Source organism: Aythya marila, assembly GCF_965140915.1.
Source record: "Aythya marila genome assembly, chromosome: 2".
Lineage (NCBI taxonomy): Eukaryota > Metazoa > Chordata > Aves > Anseriformes > Anatidae > Aythya > Aythya marila.
Window position 1 is genome coordinate 3308543 of NC_139043.1, and position 22716 is coordinate 3331258.

The 22716-nt window shown below is 41.7% G+C and overlaps 1 protein-coding gene across 13 annotated transcripts in view; it reads left to right on the forward strand.

Annotated features, from left to right (window-relative positions):
- Positions 1–22716, forward strand: part of OBSCN (obscurin, cytoskeletal calmodulin and titin-interacting RhoGEF) — a 185601-nt gene that overhangs the window by 88222 nt on the left and 74663 nt on the right. For 7 of the 13 annotated variants that reach the window (XM_082754701.1, XM_082754706.1, XM_082754710.1 and 4 more), the window contains 16 exons: positions 1297–1560; positions 2707–2973; positions 3348–3611; positions 4236–4502; positions 5545–5811; positions 6475–6741; positions 7558–7824; positions 8979–9251; positions 9812–10078; positions 11754–12020; positions 12528–12797; positions 13307–13573; positions 14590–14856; positions 15774–16040; positions 16732–17004; positions 20520–20786. In XM_082754701.1, coding sequence (XP_082610827.1) covers positions 1297–1560; positions 2707–2973; positions 3348–3611; positions 4236–4502; positions 5545–5811; positions 6475–6741; positions 7558–7824; positions 8979–9251; positions 9812–10078; positions 11754–12020; positions 12528–12797; positions 13307–13573; positions 14590–14856; positions 15774–16040; positions 16732–17004; positions 20520–20786 — 4281 coding nt within the window. The remainder of the gene's footprint in view (positions 1–1296; positions 1561–2706; positions 2974–3347; positions 3612–4235; positions 4503–5544; positions 5812–6474; positions 6742–7557; positions 7825–8978; positions 9252–9811; positions 10079–11753; positions 12021–12527; positions 12798–13306; positions 13574–14589; positions 14857–15773; positions 16041–16731; positions 17005–20519; positions 20787–22716) is intronic. The other 6 variants (XM_082754703.1, XM_082754704.1, XM_082754707.1 and 3 more) reach the window with 5 other exon arrangements.

A 22716-nucleotide genomic window follows, 5' to 3' on the forward strand; every position in this document is an offset into this window, starting at 1 on the left:
GGTCAAATTTGCTTCCCTTTAAAAGGAGAAAGAGATTTTTCTTTCTGTTCAGGATCCCTTTTCTTACATATTTACATTTTCCAGCTCTTTTGCCCCTCACCCCCACAGTTCATTTCAGCCACCTTCAGTCTTTTCCAAAACATGCAGACAGGGGTCTGTCAGGCCCCCTGCTCTACAGAACTGCTCAGAGAAGTGAAGGATGAGGAAACAGAAGGAGAAATCTTGCTGCTGTGTGATCTGGCCACCACTGCTCCTGGGCAGTGGAAGGAAGAGTACCTCAATCTTTAAGGCATGCAGAAAGAGATAAGAGTTCAGAGTCAGTACCCCGACCTAGGTTTGAAGGATGCAGGGGTCTGCACTTCTGTGTGGGGATCAGCAGAGTAAGGACTACTTTGACAGTTAGGGACCAAAAAAACACAGTAACACAGACAGGTTATCAGCAGTTATCCCCTTCTTTATCCTACTAGCTTCCAACAGACCAATACAGAAATACATCCTTGTGTTATCTTAATAATCTCATTGCCTGATATTCAGCTCTCTTGTCCTTAATGAGTATCTATTTTAATGGAGTAACAGCCCTTGTCTTTGAGGAAGTTAATCTATCACAGATCCAGTTCTGTCCCCTACAGCTTTTTCCAAAAACTCCTGATTCTTCACTGAGCTTTCCTGAATGATGGATGTTTCTGACATGTTCTGGAAGTGCTCTTTGTATACTGCACAGCTAACAGTAGTTGTGCATGAGGCACATTTGTGGGTAAATGAAAAGAATTTGTTTTCCTGAAGTTTTTTCAATCTTTGGTTTTCAATTTTCAAAACGAGGATTAGTGAGAACTTGAAATTCTCCATTTATGTGTAATGACCCTTCAAATTTCAATTTAAAACTAAAAGCAGTTTTCTTTTGAACTCTGGCTGCTTTCATGGAGATGGGGCTATAAATTTTCAATAAAAACAAAACAGAAAATGACAACATTCTTCTACTAGCCTCCACATACTGCACCCAGTAGTGTTACTCGTGAGTGCTGTTGACACTTTCAGTATTGTTTTTTCACCATGACAAACAACAGTCAGGTCATTGACTGTTATAGATAAGATTAGATAAGATCTCTTATCTATAGTAAGGATAACTTACTCTGCCTGAAGAAGGATGCTTTCAGGATTTCTGAACTAGGCTATAGCTAAAGTTTAGAATAGGCTGAAAAAGGGAGGTGTAAAGGGAAATAATCCAAAGCATGGAAAAAAAATTAGTCTTTCAGTTCTGGTTTTCTGATGACCATTTGTCCGTGTTGCATCCTTCAGCTCTGCCACCACTCTTTAAGGAAGAGCTAAAGAACAAGGAAGCAGAAGAAGGTGGAGATGTCACCCTGCACTGCGAGCTCACCAAGGCTGCTCCAGTGGAGTGGCAGAAGGACCAGAGGATTCTCAAAATGAGCAAGAAATACAAAATGAGGCAGGAAGGGACCCGGGCAGAGCTGGTGATTCATGAAATAGCTGAGGAAGATGCAGGAGACTACACCTGTGTGTGCGGAGAGCACCAGACCACAGCTGTCTTAACAGTACAGGGTAAAACTATCCTGACCCCCTATTTCCTAACTAGAAATGTTTATCCTCTGCTATCCTCTTGCCTGTCTTTGGTGACCTTTGATTAGAAAATACTACTCTATACTCTTCTCTGTCATCCTTTTGTCTTTTCCTTTCCTCGATCACAAACCTGCTGTCCTTTTATCTTTCCCTTCTGGTATTCCTTTCCTAGCATATAAAACCACTGTTCTTTTATCTTTCCTTTCCTGCCCTTGTTTCCTAAAACACAATTCTGCTTTTTCTTTCCCTTTCCTTTCTCAATGCCTAGCATTTGAATGTAGGGTATAATAGGCAGTATCCAGAATAAGGCTGTGTTAGTTATTTCTTCTGTGCTGAGGTATGTTTATATTGGGTTTTGTGCCCCTAACAGCTGTCCTAATGCACAGAGATAGGTTAGCACTATGAATCTGGTTTTCTAAGTAGGATGTTTTAATTTAGCTTCACAACTGTGGGGTGAGCCATTAAATTTAAGATCTGAGATATCCAACCTTGTGTCCAAGAGGTGGAATATCCTGTTATCTCTCCTAGTTAATAGAACCACATATGTGAAGTTCACAAAATTAATTTCAAGGACATAACTTGCAGTGGTTACTAGAATTAAGCAAATGGGGAAAGTATGCTCTGAGGCAGGAGTACAGGCTTGGGATTCAGCATTTGGAGATTTTCTCTGGGGTCAAGAAGCATCTGTGAGCCCTGGCTGAATCTTTTCAAGGGCACCTCAAGGAAGAAGGAACAATGATGAGGAAGGAGTTGTGCCAACAATTAGAGCTCCATGGAACTGCTCTGTAAGAAGGAAAATACATTACAAAGGCTTGAATTTTGTGAAAGACACTATCACATGTGTGAACTAAGGAGCTCACAGATGATGATCTTGGTTCTTATATGGAAACTGGTAGAAAGCAGGTGTAAATCTCTTGATGACAGTGCAATTCTGCTAGTAGGAAGCCAGCACAAACCAAAATGATTAAGGTATATATTCCCAGTAGGATGTTTTCCTTTCTCTTTCCTCTCTTTGTTGCTGATGCTCTGCCCCTCCATAACCTTCACAACCGTACCCTGTCACTTTCTACTCCCACCCACCCCAGGAGATATCCTCAGTTTGTAATATGTTTAACCTGCATCCTTCAGCTGTGCCTCCATTTTTCCAAGAGGAACTGTCCAACAAGGAAGCAGTAGAAGGTGGAACGGCCACTTTGCACTGTGAGCTCAGCAAGCCATCTGCCCCTGTCCAGTGGAAAAAGGGCCATCGCATCCTCACCTCAGGCAACAAGTACAGCATGAGCCAGGAAGGCTGTGTCTTGGAGCTGGTAGTTCATGATTTAGATTTGAATGATGCTGGAGATTATACCTGTGTGTGTGGAGATGAGACCACTACAGCTGCCTTAACAGTGCATGGTAAAGTAGTCCTTGGGACTAAGGTTCTCCAGACCTTAGAGCTACCCAAGTCTCTGTTGCTGTGTCCTCTTCCCACTCCCTCTCTGTTTGCTTGGGCTTTTGTGCTCCTTTGGAGGTAGCTTATGTGCTTCTTCCTACTGTTGGAATATGGAAAATAGTTTCCTGTTGGTATTTCTCCTCCTCCTCTGCGCTGGTTCTTCTCACTGTCCTTGCCCTGATGCAGTGTCCAGGGAAGCTGGGGGAGATTTTCCCATTGTGTTCCACTGGCCTGGATCAGGGTTTAGTAATGCACCACGCATCCTTTCCCAATGGACTTCAGTGGTTTTTTTTTAGTAATATTCATTCCATATGTGGTAATTCTTTTTACTCTCCAGCACTGCCTCCAGAATTCAAAACAGACCTGAAGGACCTAGAAGCTGAAGAAAGTGGGACAGCTACGCTGCACTGTGAGCTGACTAAACCTGCTGTGGTGGAGTGGAAGAAAGGGCAGGAGGTGCTCAAAGCAAGCAGCAAATATAAAATGAGACAAGATGGTGTTGTTGCAAAGCTGATTATCCATGAGCTGGATGTAGAGGACACTGGAGATTATACATGTGTGTGTGGAGATCAGCAGACAACAGCCACTTTGACAGTCAATGGTAAAACAAACAAACACTCCATATATATATAAATATATGTATATAAATATTTTTTTTTTCCTGGATACAAAAGCTGTGTTTTATTGTCACTTGGCTCTTGGAGAAGACTTGGCTATGATTCATAAGTAAGGTGTGTAATAGCATGGTCCATGCAGCCTGACAGAGTGAGCAGGTAGAAAACGGGAATTGCAGTGCAGAGCTAAGTGCATTTTCTCAGTCTCTTACTTTCAGGGTAGTTGTAATATCTCTCCTACAAGTGGCCTGCCCTAAAAGGGAATCTGAACTTTTAGAAGTCCTGCTGGTCTTCAGGACACATCTTCAGCAATCAGAACAACATGTTGGCTATTTTTATAGTGGGAAACATATTCTGCTATTTTTCAGTCATGGATTGGATTAAGTTAGTATACCTTTTTTGGCAAATGTAACTTCTTGAAATCAATTTCTTCTTGTTCTGCAGATATTCCTATTACCTCCCATGGGGAAATAGCTTTGTACTTTAAATCTACAGCATTGAGATTTAGAGCCATCTGCATATAAGCTCTTTTGGTGTTTCCATTTTCTTTCTACTTTCTCTTTCCCAAACCCCAACTGCAGTATGTTGTAAGTTATGTTTCTATTTTATAGCCCTACCAGCACTTTTTAAACAAGAGCTTCAGAATACCGAGGCAGAAGAAGGTGGTATGGCAACACTGAGGTGTGAGCTTACCAAATCCAAGGCTCCAGTGGAGTGGAGGAGAGGCGATATTACTCTCTACCCTGGTTTGAAATATGAAATGAAGCAGCAGGGCTCCACTGCTGAACTGGTCATTTATGACTTAGAACTGGATGATTCAGGAGAGTATACCTGCGACTCTGGACATCAGCAGACAACAGCTGCAGTAACCGTACATGGTAGGCAGAGTACTGACCCTTGGCTCAATAGAGATGAAGTGAAAGGAGCATCTCTTAGTATTCTGTAAGGATATTTATTTGTTTTGCTGCTGGTCCGTGCCAGTTTACCTATTCTACTTGAGTCTGACCCTTAGTCAGGGTAGAAAGGTTCTGCTTTCAGTATCTGGAGTGATTTGTCATCATCAAAGCAATTTAAAGGTGTTGTGATGTCAAAATGTGATGAACCCCTCTGCCCTATGAGTGCAGGAAGCATGGGAATTTGGGAAACAGGTAACAGAAGCTAAGCTAGGCAGGCTGATTCTTTTGGTTGTTGATTGCTTCACTAGGCATGAGAGATGCATAACTGGGAGTAATGCCTGATTGAGCTGATAAGAGATGCAACAACTGGTGGATAAATATTTTTTTTTAACATGAATGTGCTGTATTATTACTTGAGGCTTCCAGCCTCAGGTACAAACTGAGTGCAAACACCTGCAGCCACATCTGTTTTCTTCAGCTCCTTCTACCATTCTGAGCAAGATATAGCCTGAAATCTGTATTCCTTCTTCCATTTATCGCTTTAATGTCATCTCTTAATGCACTGCCTCTTCTTGTGTTTTAAATGCTAACTTAATCTTTTATATGTTGCTAGAAGTTTTATTTGGGGTGTGTTGGGGAGGAAGGAATATTCTTAGCTCAATATTGCAAACTCTCAGGCCTTTATTGAGGAACAAGGGTTCATGTAGGAAAGAGCATGTCCCACTGTGTCTTGGTGGTTTTTGAATAAAAGATCCCTAGCTGGCACAGAGAGACATCCACAGGAAAGTCTGACTACTTCAGGCAGCACACCAGGCTGTTCCGGGGACCACTCTTTTTCTACCTTCACCATTTGTCCTCAGATCTTGGTTCATATAATACTTCAAGAAAGGTGCTACCAAGAACGAGAGCTGCAGGCCAATGATTGTGGAATCGTTAGAACAGGCTGTTTCTGCAGAATGATGGTAGGATTGGATCCTTTTGGGACTCAAACACTCTTAAAACATTTCCCTCTCAAATTTTGCAGCACTACCTGTCACATTTAAGCAACCCCTTCAAAATAAGGAATCAGAGGAAGGAAGTACAGCTACTTTCTGCTGTGAGCTATCAAAACCCAATGCCTCAGTGGAATGGAAGAAAGGAGGAGTGGTGCTGCAGCCCAGCCAGAAGTATGAAATGAGACAAAGGGAATGCCTGGTAGAGCTCTTAATACATAATCTCAAATTAGAAGATACAGGAGAATACAGCTGTGATACTGGGGATCAGGAAACAAAGGCATCTTTAAATGTGAAAGGTATGTGGTATGAGCTGACTCAAAAAGCAGTAGATTGCATCTAACACAAGGCAGCATTCTGAACGTGATGATTTTGAACTACATGTTCTTTTTTCTTTATAAATATTTTCATTTTCAAGAATGGAAAAGGATGATACTTTGTTCTTCCAGTGCTGCATTTAAGTCTTGGGTTCTAAGAAGAAATACTTTTTGGCTTTACAGCTGGAGAGAAATTAAAGAAAGAATAATGTTTTAGCATAACTTCTGGACATTTCACATGATATGTGGTTTAAGTATTTCAAAAAAGATTTTCTTCCAAATCCTGGAATCAGATTTACAATGACCTTCCTGATCTGTCAAGGCTGTCCACGGAGTTTTCAACTGATTTACTCCTGAGCTCTTTGCGAGTTCAACTGAAGGATAAATCCATTCAAGGAGTTTAACCCTGGGAAGGATTTGAGTCAAGGAGCAAAGAAAAGAAATGTTATAAGTGCAGATGGCTGCTTCTGATGCAGAAAGATCTACTACCAGCTCCAGGCATATTAGAAAACATGGATCCTGCCTAGGAATATAGCAGTTGCAAACAGTATCTTGTTTCCCCAAGGTCCATCTATCTATGCTGTTCAGGACTTAACTCTGTCTTGAATAAAAGCTTCTATTCTTGTTGTTTTCTTTTTTCTTTAGCCCTACCAGTTCTTTTCAAAAGGGAGCTTAAGGACAAGGAGGTTGAAGAAGGAACTGCAGTGAAATTCCAGTGTGAGCTGACAAAGGAAAATGCGACTGTGGAGTGGAGGAAAGGCACCATGGAGCTCTTCTCATGCGCCAAATATGAAATTAAATTAAGTGGTTGCACAGCTGAACTGGTGATCCATAATGTAGAACCAGAAGATGCCTCTGATTATACATGTGATACAGGAGACCAGCAGAGCACAGCAGTCCTCAGAGTGAATGGTTAGCATTGCATCCCAGTGGAACAGAAGTTCAAAGGGATTTGTGGAATTGTGTAGATGGTATTCTGTTATTTGTTGGTCAATAAGCCCCCCCAAAAAAGTAAGATAAAGACAAAAGGTTTAGGAGGTGCCCAGTCATAAACCAGAATACAGAAAAGATGATCGTATGAGACAGGATTTGTAGAATGGCTATTTAAGCCTGTAAAGCACAGTGCCTTGGTCCATTCTGTGGATAGTGGTAAAACTCTGCATCATGGGGGTGTTGAAATTCTAATAGATCTTTATTTCTGGCACTTAGCATTTATTGCTTGTTCACTTGGATCAATATCTAATTGTAGGACATTTACTAAGAGCATTTTAAAACATCTACTGCTTTCAATTTTTGTAATGTCCTTCCATGAAGATCCTGAGAACACCGTGTTTAAACAAACCAGGAGTAATGTCTGTGATTAATTGTCATCTGTGAAGTGTTTGTGGTTGTCTCTGACCGTTAGGTGGAACTTGTGGCTTTGATTTAAGCCACAACGTTTCAAGCTATATCCTGTGGGCTGGATCTGACCCAGGAAGCAGCTCCTGCCTCAGCTGTGAGTCCCGTGCTTGCTTTATATGCAATTTTCTGAGCTTCTCCTTCTCTGGATATACAGAATTAAAAAAAATAATAAATAAAAAAATGTTATAATAATCATATAACCACATAATGCAAATTTGTTCTGCAGCTTCAGACCCTGGGTGACTTGTGCTGAGTTGTCCAGACCTGAGCATTCATTTGTACATTGAAGACAATGTTCATGTGTTAATTGTCTTTTGCACTTTGCAGCCATCAAACCCCAGCTGAGGCAGCAGCTGAAGAATGAAGAAGTGGAAGTGGGAGGAACAGCCAAGCTGCGCTGTGAGATTTCCATAAGCAAAGCAGAAGTGGAGTGGAGGAAAGATGGAGTCCTGCTTCACTCGAGTTCCAAGTACGAAATGTGGCAGCACGGCACCGTCCGTGAGCTGCGTGTTCACCACCTGGAGCCCAGTGATGCTGGCGAATATTCCTGCAAGGCTGGAGACGAGACGACCTCTGCAAAACTGACTGTGAAAGGCAAGAGACATTTCCTGGGGCAAGGGGATTTTCACTTTAAGATGCTAGGATTTTACAACATAGTTGATATTATTGTGATAAATGCACACAGAGTGCAGGAAGGGCATCATGAAGTAATATAAAATCTTATGTTGTAAGAATGTACAGAAGCAAAGATTCACTTGGTGGGCAGGAGAAGATAAGGCAGCTGAAATTTTTGATTCAGGGTTTGAAATATTTTGTTGACATCATGTGCATGTGAGTGAACAGATGGTTCATCCATCCTTAGCTTCCAGTCACATGGCAGCTGCATCTGGCCTTGATGTCATTGCAGATAGAGCTTGCATTCAAGTTGGACCACTAGTCTGGAACAACCACCCTACAGGCTCATCCATATTATAGATACTCTGCCTGCTATGCCCAGCTGCACCATTTTTTGTGCAGAGTGACTTCAGTTGTATAAATATGTGCTGTATCTGCTCAGATGGAGACTGCACTGCTTCTCTTTCAGTATTCTCCATCAGGTTCAGGGTACAAGCAAGGTATTGCCAACTGTGTGTGTGTGATCTCTGCACATATCTACAGTTGTCCCACTGTCCTAGAAACAGGACTCAAGCAAACCAAAGCACAAATGTCCTGTGCTCCCACTAACCCAATAAGCCATGCTGAGAGCACCATGCCATCCAGATACCCAGCCAGTATGAAGCACCAGCACAGAGTATTTCTGTTTGCAAAAAGACAGCAGAGGGATCACTTTTTAATGCTATTCTGTGAAGATATCTAAGTGCAAATGTAACAAATTTCAAAATCCTGAATTTGGAATCTGGCATTCAAGCCTTATTCACCCAATTACAGTCTCAAACATAATTACAAAAATCAATATGCAGTGCATCTCTGAGACAGAGCAAGCAATAAAACCACTAACTGAGAGATATTGCCACATACACTGAAAGCAGTCAAACAGCAGAGTTTGAAAGGTAATTTAAGAGGTTCTGATATCTTTGTCCTTGGAGGTATTTAGAGGTCAGCTGGACAAGGCTCTGAGCAATCTCCTGTGAGTTGGCTCTGATTGGACCAGATGAGTGCCAGATGTCCCCTCCAGCCTGTATTATTCTCTGATTCTGTGATTTGATCCATGTTTTTCCTGTGTTGACTACTGACTGGGCTGTTTGCAGAGCCTGACGTGACCATTGTGAGTGGCCTAAAGGACATGGTGGTATTCGAAGGGGATGATGTCACCTTTCAGTGCCAGGTTTCTCATGAGAATGCAAGGGATGTTGAATGGAAGCTACAGGATGTTGCTCTGCAAAATAACGAAATGAATGAGATCTCGGTGGAAAAGGGAAAGATCCACAAGCTGACGTTAAGGAAGGTGACAGAGCAGGACATTGGCACTATCGCTTTCCGAGTGGGACCACACGTGTCTACAGCAGAGCTCACAGTAAAAGGTAAGGCGCCCTGTGATGTGCTGAAGAAACAAGATTGGTGAGAACAGGTGATGATTTGTTTTTGTGTATGCTAATAGGAAATTTAAGGCCACTGTTCACTTCTTGTTAGCACATGTTAATAGGGTGCTTGTGATTCCAAGTGCACATGATGTACTAATGTGCTCTTCTGTGGTGTAACCACTATGGAACCAAGGTGGAGAAACCACCAGTTCCGGGGTCCTGAAGCTGACTGTGTTTCTTTCTCTAAACACTATTTTCAGTAAATTCTCAGTCAAACATTTTTCTCCTTTCCTATTTGAAACTGTTGGTCTGATCAAAGTTCCCATCCCATCTGAACTGACCAAAGCATCTCTGAAGTTTGTGATCCGTGCTTCCAGTAACTTCACAAAATATTTCTGAGTGGGTTTCATCAGAAATCCATTCACTTGTTTTAATGTCCCAGAATATTATACAGAAGTTAAAGTATATTTTAATACTTTACTGTTCAGCTGTAAATTTACAATTGTAGAGAAACAAAATAAATAAAACTGTAAGTTCCTTTACTGCATTTGTAATTTCAGTGCCACCTCCAGTCTTTAAGGAGAAATTACACAGCACAGAATTGCAGGAAGAAGAAACTGCCACCTTCCACTGTGAGGTCTCCCAGCCTAATGTTGCAGTGCAGTGGAAAAAGGGTGCCCAGGTGATTTCCTCAAGCTCCAAATATGAAATCAGGCAAGAGGGAACAATCCATACTTTAAAGATTTATCACTTAAAACCAGAAGACTCAGGCAAATACACATGTGATAATGGAAACGAGCAAACAACGGCAACCTTAACTGTTAAAGGTAGGTTGTTTTGTTTTAAGACAAGAAGTTTTTTCCACTTTCTTGGCTGAGTACTTGCAAGAAGGCTACACTGTCCTTGATTTCAGATCTGCTTTACTGATGTAAAGCATCTGAGTCCTTTTGCTTTCAGAAGTTAAGTCTGGTAGTTCCAAGCTTAGTAACTGCTTCCACAAGTCTAGACCCGAGGCCTTCTTTTTTGTCACTCAGAAAACCAAGGTAGGAACTAAAATTAGCATGACACCTTTCTGATTCTCAGGCACCTCTGTCCTTTGTATTCCCACCTGGACAAATGGTGCTCAAGAATCAAAGTGCTCATACTTACCTGGGCACTCAATTCCAGGTGAAAATCAGGGAATCAGGGAAATCAGGGCACCTAAATATGGTTAATGCTTAGGGTCTTAAAAATAGGTGTAATGTGCCACTATGCCCACTAAAAAAAAAAAAAAGAAAAAGAAAAAAGAGAGAGAACAAAATCCACCCTGCTACGAGTAGAGTGTTAATGGGTCTTTTTGTGAGACAGAAGATCAACTGAAATAAAAAGGAGACTGGAAGTTTTTTTGAAATATCATCTTTTGAAATATCTTTTGAGGATGTGTTTCCCATGAAGGGCATGCTTGCTGTCACACTAAATTCAGGATCCAGTGATGCCAGAATATCTGTACTGTAAGGACATTCTGTGATGGTGGCTGGCCTTTGTGTCTCTGTGTGTAGTCCCAGCCATTCCAGCACTCTTTGATAAAAAAAACTCCAAAATCAGGAAGCTGAGGAAGGTTCTACAGTTACCCCTGATGCAGAGTTCTCCAAATACAGTGCACCAGTGAAGTGGAAAAAAGGGTCAGTCTTGCTCCAGGCCAGCAACAAGTATGAGATAAAGCAAAAGTTAGTTGTGCCAGGGGAGGTTTAGGTTGGGTACTAGGAAAAACTTCTTTACTGAAAGGGTTGTTAGACACAGAGTTGGGTCTAACAAAACTTGTTAGGTCTTCACAAAACTTGTTTGTCAAGACATTATTTCTCTGCACTCCATATTTCTGTCTTGGCTCCAAAGAGTCATAGGGCTGCAGGAGTTAGCTGCATAGTGGGATGCCTTCACTTCAAATGCCCTTGTACAAAAACCTTAACTCAAGCTATTTAGTCATTGTTATTTCTATAACCCCATCTCCTTCCCTTATAAATCCCAGTTCAGCATTATTCATGGAGCCACCAACATTCTTCTAGGCAACTAGATTTGTGAAACAAAAGTTCTACACATGGCAGATTGTAAATCAACCTACCAAAACTCTGTCTTGACCCATCACTGTTACATTTCAATGCAGAGACATCAAACTTTCATTTCTTTTCTGGGTCCAGCTTTCAAATGAGAAGCATTGTGGAATGTTATTTTTCTGTGCACCCTCGTAAACACCCAGGAGCTTAGATATCAAGCATAGGATTTTGAGTTGTGGCTTTAGTGTACCCATTTGGAGTTACATGCACTTAGATGCTCAAGAGCCCATATCTGTGGCCACTCCTGTGGAACATATTTCCAGAGGTTGTCAGAATGTGCATTCCTTGTTTGGTTTTTAAAAACTTTGAGTTTTAATCAAGTTTGGAATGGTCCTACAGTTTCACTAAATGCAAGACTTAGTGACACAGTTATCAATGAAGCAATCTTTTCCTCTGATTTCTCTTGGTTTAGCTTTACCAGTAATCTTCACGCAACAACTCCAGAACCAGCAAGCTGAAGAAGGTGGCACCGTCACTTTGAGTTGTGAAATCTCAAAACCAAATGCCACTGTGCAGTGGAAGAAGGCTGGGACAGTGCTGCGACCAAGTGACAAGTACAAGATGCGCCAGTCTGGGTCTGTGGCTGAGCTAACGATTCGCAACTTGAGGGAAGCTGATGCTGGGGAATACATGTGCGATACAGGGGACCAGCAAACCACCGCAGTTGTGCACATGAAAGGTAGGGCTGGACATAGGAAAATGTGGTACGGAGATTGTTGCTATGGCAGTGGCACATGATTAAGTAATTTGACAGTTAGACATTGCCCTGTGCCCAGAGGGATTTCAAAGTTATTTCAGGGGAATCAGAAATGGGTCTTTAGTCAATGGTTTAATGTTAACATCACCTACTAAAATCTGTTTACAATGTTTTCACAATACATATATTGCATATAAAAATGTGTGTCTATTATTTATATACACAATATAGTATTGCATGCATACTTTTTAGACTATCACATGTATGTACATAATACATATGCACACATAAATGCATATATAATGTATATGTAAGAGTAACGTATCACACTATGTATGCCCATACATGTAGTGTCTAGTGCCTTGGGGCCATTAGTTCTTTCAAATAATACAGTACTGTCAAGAACGAGCGTAACAAAATGTTTAACCTAGGAAAATAGGAGGCTTCACTTGAAAATAGATATCAAACTCTGTTGACCTTTTCATAAAGAACCAGCAGCAACCATAGTGGAGATGCTGAAGGACGTCACTTCATATGAAGGAGAAGATGCAGTGTTTGAATGCAGGCTGTCGCGAGAAACAACCCAGGATGCTCAGTGGTTCCTGGGAGATGTTCCCTTGCAATCCAATGAAATGAATGAGATCAGAGTCCAAGGGACACGTCACACTTTGATCCTGAGAAAGGTGACACTAGAAGACTGCGGGCCTATCAGTTTCAAAGTTGGGCAGCATACCTCAGGAGCACAGCTAACTGTCAAAGGTGAGCAGCTTCCTTCCAGGAAGAAAGGTTTAGGAGCTACTGGTAAGCACTGCTGATATTGCCTTAGTTTCTGGTGGTGTGTATGTGGGAGCAAGGGTCTCTGGAAATCTCGGAAGATTCAGCTAAAATAATTTAGGCATTAAAGATTTAGACATGCATATCTGAGCTAGTCATTTTAGACCTTTTCACAGTCTGTAGAGCAAAGCAGACATCCTCTGAGGACCACCCAACTTATCCTGAAACAAGCATCTAAGATATGTCATAATCAATGCTGAAGAAAGTCAAGAATATTCTCTGAATTAATTTCCTGCTCAGGATGTTTTCAGAAATTTGCTCTGATAAACCTTTCATTAAATTCTATAGAATGATTTTGAAAGGTTGGCTGTCAATACTTATCTTGTTTGTTCCCCTTTTATCATGTTCAAAGTACAACTCTGGGCACTCAGTTCTGATCTGGGGCAGTGCCGGATTCCCCATTTGCAGCAGTGTCTGTACCGTCTTCCCCACAGTTGCTCCAGTCACCTTTGTAAAGGCCCTGCACAATTTGGAGCTGCAGGAGGGCAGCACGGCTCAACTGTGCTGCGAGGTGTCCAAGCCCGACATCCCCGTGGAGTGGAAGAAAGGCACGTCTGTGATCCACTCCAGCCAGAAGTGCAGCATCAAGCGGGAGGGGAATGTGCACACGCTGCTCATTCACGATTTGAACCGTGAGGACTCAGGAGAATACAGCTGCCACACAGCTGATGGGAAGACCACAGCCAAGCTAGAAGTTAAAGGTATGATTTTCTCTTTGCTCAGCAGTTGCGAGACCACAGCTGGAGGAGTACATTCTCTTTCTTGAAGCTCACCAGTAGAAGAAAGACACTGAGGTGCTGGAGCAAGTGCAGCAGGGGGACTGGAGAACATGAAGTAGGACTAGAGGGAATGGCCTCAACTTGTGCCAGGGGAGTTTCAGGTTGGAAATGAGGAGACATTTCTTCTCAGAAAGAGCAGTCAGGCATTGGGACAGGTTGCCCAGGGAGGTGTTGGCGTCACCGTCCCTGGGGATGTTCAAGGAAAGGTTGGACATGGCACTTAGGGACATGATTTAGTGGGGTGATATTGGTACTGGGTGATGGTTGGACCAGATGGTCTTGAAGGTATTTTCCAAGCTTAATAATTCTAAGTATAAGGAAAAGCAGGGGCAAATGATTTTGTTCAGCTTGGAGAAAAGAAAAGAGAAAAGAGGGATCTCATTGCTGTATGCAACTACCTAATGGGGGTCTATAGAGAAGAGAGAGACAGACTTTTCTCGGGATACCCAGTAAACAGATGAGGGGCAACAAGTACAAGCTGCATCAAAAGAAATTTGTATATATATATTTATATTTTATTAGGAAGACTAGGATAAAAACAAGCAACCTTTCACAATGAAGGGGTGGTCATTTTCGGGGCTTCAAAAATGAATATTGAAGTTAGGTGGGAATTTTTTTTGCACAAAAAAAAAAAAAAAAAGAGAGAGAAAATAAACTTTAGAATATGGGGAAAAAATGCAACTCCTGTAGAACTGATTTTTTTCCTACTGTTTATCTCCTCTTCCTCCTTCTCCACCTCCTCTGTCTGGTTCAGAACTAGACAACCCTCTGCAGGTAAACACAGACAAAATTGTACATGAAATTCATGAATGGTGCTACCATTCCAGTTCTTACCCATACCTTAAAAACAAAACATTCCTATATTTTATATTTTATATTCTATATTTTATATTTTCATTTTGCCTGTTTGTTCCCTTTGCACTGTTCTCCCTTTCAAGCCCTACCTGTGCTTTTCAAACACTGGCTGAAAAATGAGGAGGTGGAGGAAGGGCGCACAGCTGTGCTGCACTGTGAGCTGACCAAGCCCAACGCACCTGTGGAGTGGAGGAAAGGAAATACCGTGCTGCACTCAAACGACAAGTACGAGATCCGGCAAGAGGGGACATGTGCTGAGCTCTTCATCTACGATGCTGAGGCTCAGGATGCTGGGGATTACACGTGCGACTCGGGGGATCAACAGACCACTGCATCATTGCAAGTCAAAGGTAGGAGAAGCCTTGCCTGATGTCAGAGAATTTACAGCTGTGGTTGCCTTCTGTAGGGTTCAAATCTAAGTTTAGTCTCTGAATTGCTGTTAGCACTCCGTTATCTATGAATTTCAACTATAGGAATGGGTTTGATCCTCAGTCTGCTCTTTAAAGAAGAATATAGTATCTTCTAAACCCAATTCTCAGTTGCAATTTTGATCTTACTGTGGAAGTTGAGAGCAAAACTGCAGCTGCTGTTAATGGAGAGTACATACAAGAGAAAAAAAACTTGCCTTCTGATAGTCCTGGCAATAAAAGACAGGACTATTTCACTAGGTATAGTATTTAGGTATAGTATTTCACTATACCTAAACCAGGCCCTTTTTAAATGAAGCCATTTGTATTTAGTTGTGCTCAAGCAGCCCAAGATCTGTGGCTCTTTGTCTTTTTCTAGTGAAAAGACAAAATTCTAGTAGCTATTCCTAGCTACTGGATTTCATATTTTTATTAATTTTATACTGAACGCTGTGTATTTTAATTCAGACAACAAGATCATGCTTCTAGGTCCTGAGCTTAGCCCCCATAACCAGCATTTTGCTCAGTGCGTGGTTTCAGTGATTCAACGTCCAAATTGCTGTTACTGGTAATTTTGTACCTCTAATTGTTTACACTGGAAATTATTGTTATGCACACGTGAAGTCCCTTCTACAACCCATGACCTCTGCCAATCCTTTATGGGGCAGCAGTGGTCATCTTCACACCAGCAGCGTCATGAATGTCTGCTAAGGCACAACTCGAACATCCTGCTCTGGGCTTGGCATTCCCAACTGGCAAATTGTGGTTCAGAAAGATGGGGAATGCCAAGCTGGAGAAAGGAGCGTGCAAGTCACTCACCCCTGACCGCTGTTACTGTTGTGGATGCTTCTCCACCGTAGTACTACCCGTGCTGTTTAATGAAGAACTGAAAAATGTGGAGTCTGAAGAAGGGGGAACAGCTGTATTGCACTGTGAGATCTCCAAGCCAGGCGCCCCCGTTGAGTGGAGAAAAGGAGGGGTCGTCATTCAGCCCAGCGACAAGTATGAGATGAAGCTGAAAGGCAGCATTGCCGAGCTGATCATCCACGGCGTGGAGGCTGATGACTGCGGGGATTATACCTGCAGCACGGGATATGAGATCACCACAGGTTCTGTGTACGTGCAAGGTAAGACAAAACTTGGTGGGAACCCTCTGATTTTGCTGCCTGAATTTCTTACAAAAATCTTTGGCAGTAACTGCCCAAACTTGTCACAGATGCAAACAGTTGAAACTCCGTTCATTTCTTCCCTGATTTCAGTGAAGACATAAACATTTACATTCAGGCTGGGGTTGGACTAATGTGTATAAAATAGCGTAATTCAAGGTAGTGACTGTACTGTGCACCAGTGGTACTGCTTAAAAACATTTGCTTGGAGTAACTGTTATGAAAAATACTGAAATTCACATTATTATTCATTATGGCTTCTATCATTGTTGATACTTGTATAACTTTTTTACTATACTGAACATAAATATCCTGTTTAACTTTTAAGCTTACTGTCCACCTTGCACTGCATACAAATGTCAGTGCGGATGGCTACAACACACAGGACAGCCAGGAACTAGTAATGGAATGGTGTCCTTTCAGTGAAACAGTTTTTGCAGACACACACTGCCTTGCAAGTGGGTGAAGGATGGAAGGCGTTTTCTCAGTCCCTTAAAGAAATTTAAACTCTTTTTTATTCCCTGGAACAGCATTACAAATTCAGTTCTCCTGGACAACTTGCACTGTTGCTTAGATTAATTCTGCAAGAAGGAACTTGTGTATGTTTACGCTTGTGTTTTCCTTTGGCACCTTCTCTTGCTCTGTTATGCAGAAGAAGAAGCAGTCATAGTTTCTGGTTTAAAGAACACAGACGTCTTTGTGGGTGAGTCGGCCACGTTCACCTGCGAGCTCTCACACCCGGGCGTGAAGAATGTACAGTGGTGGCTCGACGGATCTCCCCTTCACAACAACTTTGTGACTGAAATCTCTGAGCAGGATGGGATAATCCACACTTTAACCCTAAATGATGTGGCGTGCCACGACTCAGGCACTGTCACCTTCAGAGCTGGGTCTCTTATATCTTCCGCTAAATTATTAGTCAAAGGTATTTCGTTGTTAGATAGACAAAGATGGCCATCTCTGGAACTGCTCAGTGCACTAGTGCTTCTGCCTTCCTGGCTACCCTTACTAAATCTCTCCACGATTCTTCTGTGGCATGATAATCCCACAGCTCTTCGCTTCTCCAAGTCACCCACGCTCACTCCAGAAGTCTTGTAGGTACGAGCACATCAACTTTTTCAACTTTTTGAATGGTTCATGTGAAGAAGGGTGGCAGGGCTACTGCTTTCACTGGACTTCTCAATGGAGCTGAACATACATAGGAGAAGAAACTGTGTTTTCACCACTGTGCCTGATTTTTTATCTCTCTTCAACCTTTTTTTTATAATACCACAAAAAAAATGTGTGGCTGGAAATTCCCAGACTTGATCACTGTGCTGCTCCATAGCTGGGTTACTGGTACTGAGCTCAGCATATTCTTGAGACAAGATCTTGTGCTTATATGCCAATGGCTTCAGAGCTCATTCTGGAAACCAAATGGTATATGGCATTGCAGTAACCCAGAGACAAAGAGAGCCTCATTTCTTGATTGCCAGAAAACTAATGGTCATCACTGTACTACCAAAACCTTGTCTGTTGAAAGAATATTTTTCTCATTTGGTAAGGGTAGCCACAAACTGCAAATAACACTGAGCTCCAGACTTCATGGTAAAGCAAGCTGCTTCCCATCCAGCCCCTTTATAGCCATTGGGAAAATTTGTTATTTGTCAGAAAAAAAAAAGTAACACTTATTCATTGTTTGGAAAAGGGATTTATATATATAAATATATAAGATATATTGATATGAAGGGATAAGCATTGTATATTAAAATCTACCCCCAGACTATTCACCATAACAGGAATGAACCACAATATGAAATTGAATCAGCGATTGATTTCTCCTCTATCTAATGTGTCCCTTGTACATTCAGAAAATGTAACTCTATGCAGAGATAAAATACCAATTAATTTTTACTAATATCGCAGTCATCTAGCATCGAAACGATGTGTAAAACCCACAAATCCTGTGTCCATGTGTATGACTGTTGAGTTTCATGTTTCCTGACACAGAATTTGGTTCCAGGCTCTCTAGGCAAAGAACTCCACTGGGCATAAAGCATAAACTAGAAATAAATGCATCATGAGGTATTCTACTCAGCCAGATAAAGGGATCCTGAGAACTTTTAATTTCACAGAATTGTTGATATTGGGACCTCTGGAGATCATCTCATCCAACCCCACAGCTCATGCTACTACACACGTGTGTGGATATTTTGTGCTTCCATTAAGGCAAGATGTGAACATGAATCACAGTAGTCTATGGCTATCATTGGATTAGGATGAGAGAAGTATTTAAAATACACCCCAATTGCACTGTGCTCAGGAACATTTGATTTAACAGGAAAGTAAAAACTAGTAAAATTCCAACTGTGCTTGTACTAAAAGCCACTTTCCTGCATTTTATTTTGGCCAGAGATTTAGAAATGGATCTTTCTTCAAATTAGGCATATTTCAATCTATCTAGCTATCCATGGTTTGTTCTTCATCAAGTAACAAGTTGTTTTTCTCTCCGTTCCACATGTCCCATTCTCATCATGTAAGACATGCTTATAACTGGAGATATTTTATAATAAGTGAGATCTTAGGGCAGGTTCTTCAACCTTCACGGTATCACTGCCCTAGAACTGCATTCATTCAACCCCCCAGCATGACAACATCTTCATATAGGGGAATGTGGAAAACGGGACAAGTTTGAAAGATCTGCAGCCTTCTGACCCCCTTGGGCAGAGTGAGAACTACAGACCCCAGTGCAACTCTTTGGCTCCTAAGGCTCAAGGAGCTTCCTGCTGCTCTGCAAAGGCAAATAGGGCCACCAAGATCTTATCCCAGCAGTGGGACAGTGTGATGGGGCAGTGGAACCAGGACACCTTCCTTCTTCAAGACCACAGGTGACATTTGCTACAAGGAGCACGCCTGCATCTTATGAGATGGGATGGTAGTGTACTACCCTGGTTGCAAAGCTACCTTCTTGCTTCTTCAGTCCTGGTGTAGCAAAACATCTCCAGGATCTTCCATTGATCTTCCTCTCCATACACACACAGACAGACACACGGACTGGTAGAGGGAGACTTAGAGAGCAGGCGCGAGACTTGCAACAAGTTTCTAAGAGACATTAATAAAATTGTCTTTGCTTCCCAAGGTCTGTCAGTAACATCCCAAGTCCTCCACCCAATGCACCAGTTTTAAGAGGAGCATTCCAGGCAGAGATACAGTGTAGTTTATTCTAGCCAGTTTGTGAACTGGCTAGAATTTGAAATTTTTTAGCTTTCTCTGAGTGCCATCTTTTTATGTCCCCTTGTAGTATCAGTAGCCCTACCAAGATTTTAAGGAGGTGATGTGGTTCTGCTGAGAAGGATATTGCAGGGACACTTTTCAGACTCCATTGAGATTTTTCTTTTCAGTATATATTTTGCAGTTGTATGCAGGTGGTCCAATTCGACATCTCAGGAGACACTCCTGGGCTGCTTTGGAAGCTCACAGTATTTTGAGGTTAGATTTATTTACTGTCCTGAAGCTGCCTTTCAAGAAGCAGAAATAGCCTTTCAAAAGAAAGACACCAATTGTTTCAAACAACCTCATGGATCTCACCATCTTCAGAGGAGCTGCCTATCCCGCTGCTCCCAGAATTCTGGGGGCTCGCAATTTGAGATTTCAGTTGTTGGCAGGTGAGAATTCAGTTGGTTCACACAGCTGAGTCTCTAGATCACCTACTGTAAAGGAAACAGCATATTATTTTTACCCAAATTATGTCTCTTCTACAGAGGAACACATAGCTAATCAAAATATCAAGTACCTCTCTCCTGTGAAGTGCCCTTTTTTGTTACAACTGACCTGGAACTTCGCTCCCCATACTTCCAAAGGCATCTGACACATTACCATCACCAGCACAGGACAGGAATGAATATCTACATTTGAGCACTGGACTTTTTTTCAATGAGTGGTTGCTGTCTGCTCATACAGAAGGAGCCTCCCATGGCATTTTCTTGTGGCTGTGAGGTTGCACATCCCAGGGAACCACTCTCAGCATCCCATCCACAGCTCTCCTGTCTCACACCTGCACTCCTGGCACGTTCTGGGAAGCAGAAGTGGTTCACGCTCCCTGCTTCCTAGTCTAGATGGTGTCTCAACCATGCTGGGAGGAAAACTAAGCCTAGAGGGACTCCCAGCAGATATTCTGTACAGAGGTTCATATTCAGAGCTATTAAAGTGCTGGCCTTAATTGTCGGTGGCCCATGCTCCAGCATGATAGTTGTATTATAACGTGCCACTTTTGCTTCGGTCCTGCTTGATGCTGATACAAACACAGACTAAACTGCTAATGCCCAGTGTGCCCAGCCAGCTTCCTGCTTGCACCTTCACTCTGCTTGCTTCCCATGGGCTCTGTGCTTGACAGAAGTCTCTAAGTTGCTGTTTCCATGAGGATGCACTAATGCATGTCCTTCCTGACGTGTTGGTTGACAGATCCAACCATTGAAGTGGTCAGTCCCATGCAGGATATAACTGTTGATGAAGATGGCACAGCAGAGTTCATATGCCAGTACTCTAGGCCAGTGCACGCCATATGGAAGAAAAATGATCAGGAAATACATGCAGATGGGCAGCGAGTGATTATCGATCAGGACTGGAATGTAAGCATGCTAATAATTAAACCTACGGTACCAGAAGACAGTGGCATCTATTCTTGTGAAGCTGAAGGCACTAAAGTGATGGCTGCACTTGATGTTCAAGGTGAGGTCTTCCAGCCAAAGAGGAAGACTATCATGGCTTCCCAATAAAAGGTGGAAAAATCATGGCAGCATCTCGCAATAAGTGACACATTAGAACCCTCTCTTTGGTGTTCACTCCATTGCTGATAATTAGAAGTTAAAAGTAGTTAAAATAAAAGTAGTCGGGAGTTAATGGGAATTGAATATGAAGCTGCAGCATTTCACTAGAGCTTAGTTCTAATTAATGCTCACTCATTACACCACTTACGCATCACACCCCTTCAACAAGGAACCAGATCTGGCTGAAACATCAGTGCAATGGGATATGTCCTGCTGATTTATTGTGGACCCACAGACATAATGTTGGCCCAAAGCAATAATAAGAATACTTTCTCCTGTTAGGGAGTGATTTTTACACACAGTATGCTCTAAAACTAGTAGCTAATAAAAGGTGTGATTTTTTTTTTAATGGCTAAGTTATCATGGTATTTTACCTGCCTCAAATACCAATTAGTTGGGAAATACCTCCTCACTTGTAATCAGCATTTGTAAGGGATTTTTTCCCTGAGAATCAGCAAATAAAAAGGTTAATAATAGGTTTATGATTTTCTGTTGATGTCTTTTAATTTTTTTTCTGCTGTTTGCATATGGAATTCTTATTTTCAGTCCCCGGGTGAATTAGTTCAATCAGCAAGGACAGGGGTTCTGATTTGATTTCTGAATTATCATGTTTTGTTAGGCAAAATTATGCCTTTTTGCCTAATCAGAGCTGTGAGTATAGAACAGCAGCATATTATTAACTATAGTATTTTCTACATTGATAAGCACTTTGCATTTTAGGGATTTAAAAAGATATTAATGAATGTAATATAAAAATATCCCAGAGGAGGTAGAGGTAGGATCTACAATTATCTGTTTTTCATAGTTAGGAAAAGTAGCGCTCCAAAAATACACACAGAAACAGCTTGGCTCTATTCTAACAAAATCATACTTTTGCTAAGGATTTACAAAACCCTCATTGTCCTCCATAAGTAAAAATATCATAAAATACAGAACTGTTTCAGTTATTCATGATTTTATTTTTTTTTGAGTAAATAATTTGTCATTATTTTTTACTTTGTTTAGATCAATTCTAGGTAATAGCTATAGAGATCCTAACCAGGAATGTCTCAGGTCATTGGTTTATATTATGGATCATAATTGATATGACAACATGACTGTTGTATGGTATCTGTGTAAACTGTATATACCTAACTGTGGGTTCCCACTGCTGTGCATATAATTTGTCCATGTAGTTGGTCTAACAGAAATTATATTTGCAAGCACCAGCCCATGCTTAATTTTGCATCAGGCTGGCTGCTTTTGTGCAAATACCAACCGATGCATGCAGCGACTATGCAGGCAAGTGGGGTGTGTAGGTATAGGCATGTTTCTGAGTGCACAATTAACCACACATGCATGAGAAAATAAAGCTAATACATTATCATAGAGCTTTTATAATAATTCACAAATTTGCTCTTCAAAATACTGTTAATATAGATTTTAATTCTTTGCATGCTTCCAAGGAGCAGACTTGCAAAACGTGTTGTTAACTCCGATGACAGTCACTACAGCTTTGCCAGCCGTAATATTCTCTTGTGCTTGCTTTGCATGGCAGAAAGGCTGCATCGTGAGCTGCCAGTTGGTTCACATCTCCCCAGCTCTGGAGATGACCATACTGCCTGGGAGATCTGGGGGAACTGTGCCTGTTGTGAGACAGAAGGACACCAACATTTTTTCTTTATTTGCAAAAACAGAAGTCGGGCTTCTGGAGGAAGTTTAAATAAAATGCTAGTGGTCCTAGGGGTTCATCATTATTTTTAAACCATTAAAATGTTTTTAAATATATTTTTATGTTACAGCCTGGTTGAAAATAACTGCTAAGCCTTCAAGCACACTTTATCACATCGCTG